The sequence below is a fragment of the Rhinolophus sinicus genome, linkage group LG10, assembly GCF_036562045.2.
Source record: "Rhinolophus sinicus isolate RSC01 linkage group LG10, ASM3656204v1, whole genome shotgun sequence".
NCBI classification, from domain to species: domain Eukaryota; kingdom Metazoa; phylum Chordata; class Mammalia; order Chiroptera; family Rhinolophidae; genus Rhinolophus; species Rhinolophus sinicus.
Genome location: NC_133759.1, coordinates 42966968 through 42979730, shown reverse-complemented (window position 1 = coordinate 42979730; position 12763 = coordinate 42966968). Strand labels below are relative to the sequence as shown.

At 50.4% G+C, this 12763-nt stretch overlaps 1 protein-coding gene across 12 annotated transcripts in view; it reads right to left on the bottom strand.

Moving 5' to 3' along the window:
• ATP2B2 (ATPase plasma membrane Ca2+ transporting 2) overlaps window positions 1-12763 on the bottom strand; it is a 360324-nt gene that overhangs the window by 38760 nt on the left and 308801 nt on the right. For all 12 annotated transcript variants that reach the window (XM_019732636.2, XM_019732642.2, XM_019732643.2 and 9 more), the window contains 3 exons: window positions 12332-12490; window positions 8802-9016; window positions 5221-5463 (listed from right to left, as the gene is read on the bottom strand). In XM_019732636.2, coding sequence (XP_019588195.1) covers window positions 5221-5463; window positions 8802-9016; window positions 12332-12490 — 617 coding nt within the window. The remainder of the gene's footprint in view (window positions 1-5220; window positions 5464-8801; window positions 9017-12331; window positions 12491-12763) is intronic.

Below are 12763 nucleotides of genomic sequence, written 5' to 3'. Positions count from 1 at the left end.
CATAAAATATAAAATTAAAGGTCGCTCGGGTGGTTTCAGAATCAGAACAAATGCGGATGGAAAAGGAGAATGTTTTCCCAAGAAAGCACGGTCCCTCAAAAGTCTTAGGAAGGAGCTATTTCCATCTAAAGCTCAGCTGTGCCTCTGAGAAGCAGCTGGGTAAAGAGAAGAAGCTAGTAGAAGCCTTGACATTCAAAGAGTCGGAGATGGCAAAGAAAATTTGAGGGTGTGCCAGGATTTGTGAGGCAGGGAAGCGATTTCTGACTAAAAGATGATTCACGTAGCTTCCCTCAGAGGGCAAGTTTAGTTCCCAATGATTAGAAATAAGAGTGGCAAGGAAAAGCTTCTGCTGTCCTCAGAGGGATGAGGCATGGACTTGAGGCTGGCCCTCCGGAGAGTCCTCATGGGACGCTTTTCCTGGCCTCTCTGCCTATAGACTTGGCCCTGGCACCACCTTCTACCTGTGTCTGGAGTGGTTCTGAGCACTGAGGAGAAAGCCTATTAAGGACGTGTCTGCTGCTACCCAGCAACCACCAACCCTTCCAGCTTACCTCTCATTATTCCAGCCCGTAGGCATGCCCGGGCCCCGACCACCACATTTCCTGAATGAGCTATGCATCTTCAGGTCTCTGGGCCTTTGCAGGGCTGTGCCCCTGCCTGGAATGCCCGCTGGCCCGCTTGGTAAACTCCAGGGTTCTCTGGGCCCAACTCTGTCACTTGGTGGCCAGGAACCACCCTAGGCAGGTTACTTAATGTTTCTGTCGCTCAGTTTTCTTAGCTGCAAGATGGGAACGATCATACTGGCCTTGATGACTTGGCAGGGTGTGGAGGGCCAAGCAAGACAGAGGCTGGCGAAGAAAACTACAGGGGGTAAGGCTCAGAAACAATCAGAGGCAACAAGAGGAATCACTGTTGTGGACGGAGTGCTTGCTACATGTGAAGCACGGTGCTGGGAGCTCCACACGTCTCCCATCTGATTCTCACAGCAGCCTTGGAGCTGCCTCAGGAGAAAGGTACAGCCACATGAGTTGGGCACGGAATGGTGGTGGGCTGACAGGCTCTGGCTCCTATCGACCTGGGTTCCAGTCCTAGCTCAGCCTCTTATCTGCTCTGGGACCCTGGGAATGTTCTTTTACTCCTCCCCTACTCCTTATCTGTGAATTAAAGATGTGATGTCACCCACTTCACACTGCAACGTTGGGGAAGTATGCAGCCTTGAGCCTGGCTAGGTGAACGTGGGCAATGAGGATGAGTTATATGCTCACTTTACAGACTGGAAAACAGAGGTTCAAAGAGGTTAAGTAACTTGCTCAGGGTCACACTCAGGTGGTGAGTGCGGACGCCTGCAGTTTAAATCCTGGTCTGATGGACTGTGGAGCCAAAGCGCTTAACCATCACTTCCAGATGAGGGGTCAGGACAGCTGGATTCTAACCTTATGTACCCACGGGGTGACGTGGCACAGTCCCTCTCCGTTCTGGGTCTCAGAGTGGAGTGAGGGGGCTGGAGCGGGGGGGCCCTAAGGTCTGTGAATCCATGTAGATAACATCCACATAAACTACCCTTGCAAATACTCATCTTCTGGGTTTTTTTTTTTTTTTTTAATAAAAGGCACCAGCTAAGTAGAAGATGTCTGCATCAATGCAGATGAGAGAACGAGGGAAGCTGCAGAAGAAATCAGCTCAGCAGGCTGGAGGTGCCAACAGGACACTGGGGGTCGGGACTAGGGCCAACTCCTACTTCTTTCTGTCACAAGAACTGGAGAGTAGAGGGGGAAGCATCAGTCCTGTCCTGAGCTTCTTATCAGAGCATAATCGTCCATCCACCACTCACATATCCAACCATCCATTCACTCATCTATTTGTTCACCCTTCTATCCCTCCGATCCACATCTACCCATCCCATCCATCCATCCATCCATCCATCCATCCATCCATCCATCCATCCATCCATCCCTCTCCCTACCTACTCCTCATCTCATTGATTACACACACACACACACACACACACACACACACACACACACACACACACATTTATTAACCAATCGATCTACTTGCCTCACTCACCCACCCAACCAGTACTTCCTAAGAGCCCAAGCCAGGGGGAAACAGAGATGACTCAGCTGTGTCTTTCACTCTCAAAGAGCCCACAGCCTGAATCTGACAGCAAGAAGACACAGAAGAATTGGTGTCCTCATGGAGCGGGAAATACAGCTCTACCCAGGGTCTTATTTTCCCAGGCCAGGCTCATTTACCAAAGAAAGCTGAAGACTAGTGTGGGGAGATATTATACGCCCTCCCAGCTCTGTCTCCTCTTGCATGGTTTAGGGTGTCCTGCAGTCCAGATTTTCCAGCCTGGTTTGGAGGTGGCTGGACTTCCGACCTAGACTGAGAAGCTCCTGGCCCCACTTAGGCTTCCTTTGGGCCTAGACGGGCAGTCCCTAAGTGTGCCTTTGCCCCAAGTGGCTGGCAGGCTCTAGCTGTGAATCTGACTCTCTGGACCCTAGGCCTTTCTTCCCAAGACCACCAGAGGCTAAAGATGCGACAAGATTGGATTCAATGATCAAGAACCTGTCTGGACACCTTACTAGACAGCTGGCTTTAGGGTATCTGTAAGTTGGCTCTGCCACTAATTGGCTGTGTGACCTTGGGCAGCCTGCTGTCTATTTATGTATTGGCTAGCTTCTGCATTGCTGCAGATGGAATCCCCTTCAATGGGGGACTGCTGAATAACAACACTAACCAACTGTGTGCTGAATATATGCCTGGCACTGCACTAAGCACTTTGTACTTACTAACTCACTTCATCCTCACAATAATCCTATCATTTTCCCTAGGAAACTGAGGCACGGAGAGCTTAAGTAACTTATTTACATTCACACAGCTAGTGAGGGATTTGAACCCAGGCCACCTGACTCCAGAGGATGAGCTTTAACCACCACCTAGTCACACCAGCGGGCTCTGCTGTCCCCTCCACACCGATGGCCATCAGCCTACACCAAGGAGAACAATGTGGCCCGGGTTCTTTTAGGAATGACCCAGAAAGAGAGGCGCAGGGATCTTGGGAAGTGAGGGTTCCCAGCACAGAAGGTGACGCTGGTGCCTGAGAGGTAAGTGACCTGGCTTGATTATAAACCAAGGATGCCAGTCCCCAGGTCCCCAACCCCTCTCCTGTTTCAGCAGAGACACCTTCTCTGCACGTGTAGCTGACTGACTGACCCCTGTCCTTTCAGCCACCTGAACACAGCCTCAGTCAACCGACATCTGGAAATTCGATTTTATAGTAGCTTTGCCACCAGTGCTGTGAGACACTGCTTCACTGCGACTTATCACCGCGGTGATGTTGCCTGAGCCCCCCTGGCAGGTCCCAGAACTCCTTTTTCACTGTAACTGAGTAACATACATCTCAATCCAAGCCCACCTCACGGGACTCTGCCCGTGTGGCTGCCGTTTGCATGAAGCCTGCGCTGGGAACCACCCTGCTCCCCTCTCGGCCACATCTGAAGCATAAGGTCATTAACAGCATCTCAGTTAGTTTAGAAAGGCCTAGGGAACAGAAGAAAGCATCGCTGGCTGCTCTCCCCTGAACCCCACATGGGGGCTGGGGGTATGTGTGTGTGCTGGGTGGGGGTGAGGGGGACAAGAACACTGTCATTTCTGGCACCAACATCAGGGTTCTCTAGCACCCATCTGCATGCGTTCTCCCGACCTACTTTCTCCTTTTGTCAGTTCTGCCTCCCTCAGCCTGCAGCTCTGGGGTGATGTGGGTGGCTGCTTGCCGCAGCGGAGGGGGAGCAGTTCTCGCAGCCTCAGTATCTGGAGGCAGGAGCCTCCTCCTCTTCCTTCTTCAGCTCTTGGCCCCTTGCTGCTGACTCCCGTTCTCCTCCCCATTTCAGTAGAGCTGCTAGCAGCTTCCACAACCCAACCTGATCAGGAAGCTTCGAGCTGGTTCAGGGGCAGAAGAGAGAGGTCAGGGCTAGGGCACATTGGAGGGTGGGTGAAAAAGCTCAGCTGCTCACCCGGATGCCTGCACTGCAGAAACACCCTACGCCAGGGTGCCTGGCGTGGACAATTCTGTGTTTCTCTTCCTACAGATGCTGGTTAATTACAAAAAGGCAACCTGTGCTTCTAAACCAAGTAGGGCTCACAGCATGCTGAGTCAGGCAGCTTAGTGAGACAGGAATAGGAGCAATTTCCTTATCAGAAATGGTAATACCACGACTATTACGAACACCAACGCTGTCAGTGGTAGGTTGTGCAAACAGCTATGATTAGTCCCCTCTCCGAATCCATCCCTTTGCAATGCGACTGTGCAGTCCCTCTCATCAAGAGATGGAGTGTCTTTGCCCACCCTTTGAACCTGGGCAGGCCTCCCGACTTGTGTTAGCCAATAGAATGGGCAGTGACAACGTGAATAAGCCCAGGGTTAAATGACAACAGGCCCCAAATAGTGTCCCTTGGCCTAAGCCCAAATCACCAAACTGAGACTTAACACCTGGCCTAACTGCAGCTTCAGCCTCTCCCAGGAATGTAATCGTAACCAGTCAATCTGGAATTTCCCGGTCAGCACTAGAGAGGGAATCCCCCAATAGTCCCCTTCTGTCCCCCATGGGTAGGTTACCTAAGCCCGAAACAATCCACTTCCTCCCTTTCTGCCTATAAAAGCCTTCCATTTTGTACACCTTCTTGGAACTCCTTACTACTAGATAGATGGGATGTTGCCCGATTTATGATTCATTCAATAGAGCCAATAAGATCTTTAAATTTTACTCAGTTGAATTTGTGTTACTTAATACCAGACAAGCCTGGAGGAGGTGGGACCACACAGAGCAGGGATGAGCCATCCCAGCAGAGGCCACTCTAATCAGCCTCAGTCCTGCCAAGATCAGTGGAGACCCACAGAGACCCGAAGAACCACCCAGCTGAGCCCAGCCTGAATTACCGACTCACAGAATTGTGAGCTAAACACTTTTCTTTTTCGCCACTAACTTGTGGAGTAGTTTGTGATGTAGCAAAAGCTAACTAATAAAACAACACTCTTTTTTTTTTTTTTTTTTGTCATATAAGTATCCAGTCAAAGAGGAAAAAGTCACTTCCTGTCTGACCACCCCAAAATGCATCAGCGGGATGTAAAACCCTGAGTCCCATTGCTCCACCTGCCCTGTACGTCTTTATGCCACCACGGCTGTTGCTCTCTCGAGTGGCGCCTGCCCCACTTACCAGTATCTTGGTGGTGTAGGCGCTGTTGATGGCGATGGCGTGTACCAGCAGCTCCATGGTCTTGGCGTTGATGGAGCTGGGCTCGGGGATCTCCTTGTAGTGGACGTCACCGATGTAGGCCTGCACCACGGTCATGCGGTTGGTGGTCAGCGTGCCCGTCTTGTCTGAGCAGATGGCTGTGGCATTGCCCATGGTCTCACAGGCGTCCAGGTGGCGGACCAGATTATTGTCCTTCATCATTTTCTGGGGGAAGGCAACAGTGAAGAGAGGGAGTTGGGGGCCCAGGGAAACAGGGTGGACACATAGTAAATGAGACAGGACTGATGCAGTCTGCCCTTTTGTTTCCACACCCGCAAAGGATTGTGGTTGCTACAGCCTCTGATATCTGTGCTCCTATTTTGTGTACAGCTCTTTTCCTTCTCTTTTATGAGTTGAGTGATTTTAAAAATTTGACTAATTGACTTTATTAATTTAGAATATAGAAGTATATACCTTAGAATATAGAAGAATATACTTTAGAATATGTAATTTAGAATATAGAAGTATATACTATATTCTTTATGGAAAAAAGAGGGAAAACAATGATAAGGTTGGGTTCTTTTTGATTGTTTCAAATATTTTTCTTTTATACCATAACATCAATAACGTTTACTTATTTGATTATGAATTTTCTCAACTGTACCACCTTTCACTGGTGCCTGGTTTTCACTGTCACTTTGGTTTCACCAAAAGTAAACACATTTAGGAGATATATGTATTTACAGACATAGGACAATACCTGGAAAAATGTCAAAATATGAGTATTAGTGTCATTATCTGTGGGTGGTAGAAATACAGGAGATTTTTGTCTTCTTTTAAAAGAATCTATAGATTCGGTTTTTTTCTACAAATACATATTGTAATTTGCATGATAAAAATCACAAATTTCTTTTAAATAGACAAACAAAAAAGAAAACTAAGCAGACTTAATGCTACCACTCAGAACTGACTCATCTTACACATCAACATCCTTTCTTTTAAATTTATAATAAAAATGGAATCCTATTATACGTATTTATTAATTTTCTAATGGATTCGCCTTCCTTTCTCTCTTCCCAGCTTCACACGCCCAGCTCCTTCCAGGGTCTCAAGCAAGTCATGCAAACAAAGTAATTCTCTGAGAACCACCGGTCTTCATGCAGACCCTCCCATCACAGTGACCCTAGATAGCAAAGAGGGACACTGAAAAGCTGCCAGAGTAAAACATGCTGAATCAGATGTAGTTCTAGTCTCTGCCTAGGAATTTGATTTTTTAAATTCCTGCTCCTCATTATAACTCTTTATAACAAGGGTAAAGAAGGCGTGCGATTAGAATAATTTCAATAGCAGTTTATGTTACTAAGAAATGAGCATTGGTAGGATTATTTGCTATTGCTGTTTCTCTTATTGTAACCTGTGATAACAGTAACAGTAAATGTATGTTGAGTGGATGATCAACAGCAATTTGAATTTGCAACACACTTTACAGTGTGTTGTAAACACGTTCTTCTGCATTTATTTTTTTTGCCGGATGTTTTAAGAATCCTGTGAAACTTGGGAGGATTCTTGTCATCTATTCTGGCAATCAAAGAAGCCAAGGCAAAGTGACTTGACCAGGCTCACACAACTAGGGACGGTTAGAGCTGGGACTGGAACCCAGCTCTGTGTATCCAACCTGACAGCCTGGCTCATTCCAGCGGGCCGCTGCCCATCTGTATTCTCTGACAAGGGTTTATGTCTGTTGAGCTTAAAAATGCTTATGCCTGTGCATCCAATATGGTAGCCAATGTGACTACTGAACCCTGGAAATGTGGCTGGTCTGACGTGAAAGGTGCTGTACGTGTAAAACACACATCAGATTTTGAAGACTTATTGTGAAAAAAGGAATGTAAAATATCTCACTAGTAATTTTTATTACATTTGGCTTGATCATAATTTGGACATATTGGGTTAAGTAAATCCTATTATTAAAATTAATTTTGCCTGTTTCTTTTTACCTTTTCTTTTTAACGTGGCTACTAGGAAATTTAAAATCACACATGCGGCTCACATTATATCTCTCTTAGACAGTGCTGATCTAAGTGGTCATCCTATGCTTCTGATGGTAACTTCTGGGGGGTAGGCCCAGGCTCACAGAGGGTTGGGGTGCTGTACTAAGTTTATCTAGTAACTGTATAAGTAACACTATCTACGATGGCTGAGAGCACCAGGTGCCAGAGATACAAACTGAAGGTGTGGAGGCCTAAATATATCTGTACGTGATGCCCCCAAACCAAGTCTATATGACTTTCAGGGAGACCCGAGCTCAGCTGCGTGGCCAGGAGGGTTCTGACTAATGGCTGTGTGAGAGAGTCCATCTCCACGCCCTGGGCCCCTGAGCAGCATTGTGCGCTGACCTGTTTGGGCTTTGGTTTGTGGGATGGAGTTTCTTTGAGAACCCTAAAAACAAGGAGACGATAAGGGCCGTATCCTTTACACAGAGCTGCCACTTTCTGGCATCTGCCTAGAGATCTGTTTTCTGTATGAAATTACATCGGCAAGCCCAGCCCAAATTCCAGCTTGGAAACTGACGCTCGCTGTGCCCTCCGGCGGTGCTGCCAATGTCTCGCAGCGAATGCCTTATTTATAAACACGCCCAGGCCTCCACCGTGCAGGGACATCCTGGCATCAGGGCCCTGGGAAACAGGAGTGCAGCCTTCCTTCTGAAGTGTGAAAACCACAGGGCCAAGGGAGGACCTGGGGGGTGAGGCAGGCTTGACGTGCCCCCAGGAGGGCTGGACTCACAGTGCCAGTTAGGACGCCAGCCCGCCCTGCCCAGTGTTCCAGCTCTACAGATGGCCACGGGCCTGGGAGCAGGTGGCAGGGGTCTCTGCCATCAGGGCAGCATTTAAGAAGCTTCCACAGTCAGCACGCAGGGGCCCACTTGCCCTTCATTGAACTAGTTTTAAAACCTCATATTTTCAGCCCAACTCCTGAGAGGAGGGAGCTTTCACAAAATCAGTCGTCCTTTTTGTTTTAGGCTTATTGCTTTTTAACTTTAGGAAGCAACCTCTGAGATGAGTAGTTGTACAGGTCGTACAGGGCTATGAGGCCTGTGCCTACAGCGGCCAGATCTCTGCCTTGGTGGGACGCAGTGGGTGGGGGCCTGCACAGTGATGTCTGCATTTCATTTTCTATTTATACGTAGTTGGGATGACTGTCAATGTTTAAAAATCAGGAGGATTTATACTAAGTCCAGATTTCAGGCTTCTCTTAAAAAAAATGTACAGATCTGGCAACACTGGGCCTACATCCCCTCAAGGCGACACTTGGTTGGGCTGAGTAATGGCTGCTCTTTTAGCTAGGGTGCGACGCTCCAATTTGCCACAGGCCCCTGGACTCCCTGGAGGCAGGGACTTTTGGGTTCCTGCATACATCCTCCCTCTGGCTTCCAACGTGTCCATCCCCTTCTTCTTAACTCTTGTCCCAACCCCATACTGGCCCCAGGACCCACCCCACAGCCCCCAGCTAGTGGCAGCCCATCTCATCTGTATCCACTGGCCGGTGCTATTCTCCCCTCTCACCTTCACCGAGTAGGCCAGGGAGATGGTGACAGCCAGAGGGAGCCCCTCGGGCACGGCAACCACCAGCACCGTCACACCAATGATGAAGAACTTGACAAAGTACTGCACGTAGACAGGCGTGCACTCGGGCAGCCACGGCTTCTTGTTGACCACGAAGGTGTCCACGGTGAAGTAGAGTACCAGGATGATCACTGTGATGGCCGACATCACCAGGCCTGCGACACGGAGGGAGGAGAGCTGCTCAGGGCTCTCCTGGGGGTGGGGGGCACGCTGAGAAGTGACGAGACCCTTGGCCAAAGGGCTCTGGGCTCAGACCCATCCTGGCTCACATCCCAGCCCCACCACTTACTTGCTCTGTGACCTGGGGCAAGTCCTCCCTCCTCACGGAGCCTCAGAGCCTCCTCCGGACAATGGGGCTGCACATTTAGTTCGCATGGTTTCGTAAGGATCAAACGCAATTACTGCATGTAAAGTGCCTAGCACAGTGCCCCGACACACAGTAGGTGCTTACAAAATGTGTGCCGAGTGATCATGTGAACATAGCGCTCTCACACAGAGACGTGCAGTTGGTACCATTTATTTACTCATTCATTCAGGCAGGAGGGACAGAGCAGTCAAGAGGACGGAGCCACTGTCCTAGGAAAGCTGAGATTCCAAAGGTGGAAACAGATAAGAAACAAAGATGAACAAGGTAATTCAGACATAGTAATGCTGTGAATAAAAACTCTATGATGTGCTAGGCTGAAGCTAAGAAAACAACCTAAATGTTCCTTCACCGATGAATGGATAACGGCAATGTGGTATACACATACAACGGAATTATTCAGCTTTAAAAAAGAAGGAAATCCTGCTGTTTGCGGCAACAGGGATGGACCTGGAGGACATTTTGCTAAGTGAAATAAGGCAGACAGAGAAGGACTGATATGAGGAATCTAAAACAGGCAAACTCATAGAAACAGAGAATAGAAGGGCGTTGCCAAGGGTGGGGGCGGGGCAGAGGAGGAGTTGTTTTTCAGTGGGTATAAAGTTTCAGTTATGCAAGATGAGTAAGTTCTAGAGCCCTGCTGTACAACATGGTGCCTACACTTCAAAACTGGGTAAGAGGATAGATCTTCTGTTAAGTGTTTTTACCCAAAAAGCAACCCCCCCAAAAAAAAAAATTACAAAAGAACACAAAAAATTTGGGGGAGGTGGTGGATATGTTTAGTACCTTGGTTGGGGTGATGGTATCATGGATATATGTGTATGTCCAAACTCATCACAATGTACCCTGTGGGGACAGAGTCCTAGAAAGCAGTTTCCAGGCTCTCGGCCTCACGTGGAAAGGTGCTGGCTCGGTTATGAGATGGCCGTCAGCTGTAATCAGATGGCCATCCGCTGTGGCTAGTTGGCCGTCAGCTATTACCGGTTAGCCATTGGCCACTAATATAACTGCCAATGGAGGTTGGTTGGTTGGCAGAGAAGCGGATGGCAGATTGTGGCTCCTGCTTCCTGTGTCTCCAATCCAGCCGCCAGCGAGAATACAGTGGTGTGACTCCCCTATCTATGGCTCCGTTGGCGTTCCTTTTCCGCCTCACCATATCCCACGTTCTGGTGCGGGGAGCGGGACCAGAGACCCCGCATGACAACACATTAAATGTGTGCAACTCTGTTGTATATAAATTATATCTCAATAAAGCTAAAAAGAAAAAAAGCGACAGGTTTAGGTAGGGAGAGGCTGCTTAAGTTAGGGTGTCCAGGGAAGACTTCCTGGAGGAGGTGATATATGAGCAGATGAGGAATGATGAGAAACCACAGCCAGGTGGTGACTTGCAGGAAGAGAGTTCCAGGCAGAGGAAATAGTAGGGGACTCTTTTTTGGATGAGGAAACTGAGGCTCAGTGAGGGGAGGTGACTTGCCCAGTGCCACAGGCCAGGGAGGCATTGTAGAGTTAGCAAATGCAGGCGGCTACCTGCGGGGATCCCCTGGGATTTCTCTTGCCATTTCCATGTGCCCATCCCCATGTGCCACAGATGCTATGCAGGTGCCTCCGAGACTGCACACCTGCAGCCTCTGCCAGAGGAGGATTACGCTTGGGCGACTGGAGTCTTCTTGTCCAGATGTGCCTGGGAATGCCTCCCACCCCCAGTGGATGGCCAGGATCCAGTGGTTGATGTGAGGGTCCAAAAACTCAGCCCCCTCGCGGTAAGGCAGGACAGACCCTGCAGAGGTTGGTCTTCTGCTCCAGAGCTCCCTGTGGAGCAGGTGGAGACTGGGATTCCGCCCCAAACCTCAGCTGTATTTATTCAGCTTCTTCTCCTGCCCTGTTGTATCCCTTACCCTCTACAGGTCTCACCTGAGAGCACCCCCTCCCCAAATCCCACGCCCACCTATCTCCAGCTCTGCTTTCAGAGAATTCAGCCCAAGAGAGAAGCAGAGGTGGGATGTGAACCCAGAACTGCTCGACTCGGAGCTCCCCTCTTGGCCAAGGAGGCAGAGGGACATTGAAAGCCATGGGTTGTTCTCATAGTTTCGTTCCCTGCCCCCCAGGGCCATGTTTCCTGGGAATCTTCTCCATGGTGAGGATGGAGGAAATCCCTGTGCCCTTGCTTCCCCACTCCCACCTCCAGCTGTGGAGCCTCAGAGCCTGCTCTATCCCCGCCTGACAGTCACCAGGGCGGGAAGCCAGGCTCCCAGCAGCCGGGAACTGTCACCAGGACCCTGAGTTTAAATATAGATAGCCAAGCCTGTAATTTGCCTTCCTTCTCCACACTGCAGTGCCTATAATTAGAGCCAGGAGACAGCCATGGAGGAGCAAGCAGCCAGATGGGGAGGCCTTAGTGTGTGTCACGTCCTTACACAGGAGGGGTGGCCAAGGCCACATCAGATGGGCAGGGCTCACCTTGCAGCTGGACTTGGCTTCCTGGGCCAGAGGGGCTGTCATCAGCCTTCACCTGCAGCTACCAACTTGGTAGGGAAGGCCAGCTTATTGTGCTGGGGATTCTGGCACTGCCCTCAACCTCTTCATTCTTTGCCCTGCACTGCAGCTGGGCTGGTCACTAGAGCCCAAATGTATGCCTGCCCCGCCCTGCTCAGACCTCTTACATGGCTCCCGCGTCCTCAGGATGAAAAGGCTGTGCTGCAAAACTCCAGGCCCTGCAGGGTCTTGGAGCCTCCAGCCACCACACCCACCGCGTGCTAAGTACTCCGTGCGCATAATCTCCTTTCATCCTCCTAGCAACCTGTGAAGTAGAAACTGAGGGGTATCCCAGTTTCTCAGACCAGGAGGCAGAGGCTCAGAGCCAGGGCAAGTTACCTGTGCAAGTTCTCAGGCCCCCCAGGACCGTGCTGGGTGTGTGCCCCACACCCCAGGCTTTCAGCCTCACTCTTCTGCCCCTCTCAGTGCTGAGTGTGTAATGTGTAAAAACTCAGACGGCTGCTGCGGTGCAGAAGGTGGGTTTCAGTGAGCACCTCGTGCCTACGAGGCAGGTGAGACGCAGCCGGGGGCCCTGCCGTGTCCCCCGCTCGCATCCGCAGGGCCGCACGCTCACCTGCCTTGCCGATCTGCACGGCCAGCTTGGTGAGCTTGCCCTGGAGCACCGACTTCTCCTTCTTGTGCATGTTGGCCTTCTTCTTGTCGTCCGCGTCGCCGCCCTCCGCACTCTTGAGGGGCTGCATCTCCATAGCGGCCGCCCCGTCCTGCTGTTTGGCTGCAGGTGGCAGAGCACACATGTGCACACACACACAGGTCAGCCTACAGGGGGGGATGTTGGCACCCACCCTGCCTGCCTGGGGAGTGCGGGGAGGCACCCGCTCGCCCCTCCTGCATGGCTGGCATAGAAACCCAGTGACGGAAGCTTTGCCGCTTCCAGCTGGAGACCCTGGTCCCAGGGCCACTGGCTGCCTCGCACCTGGAATCCAGGACACAGAGGGCAGTGACATGGCTCCAACCTGGATTCCCAGCAGGAGTAGGCTGAGGTCCC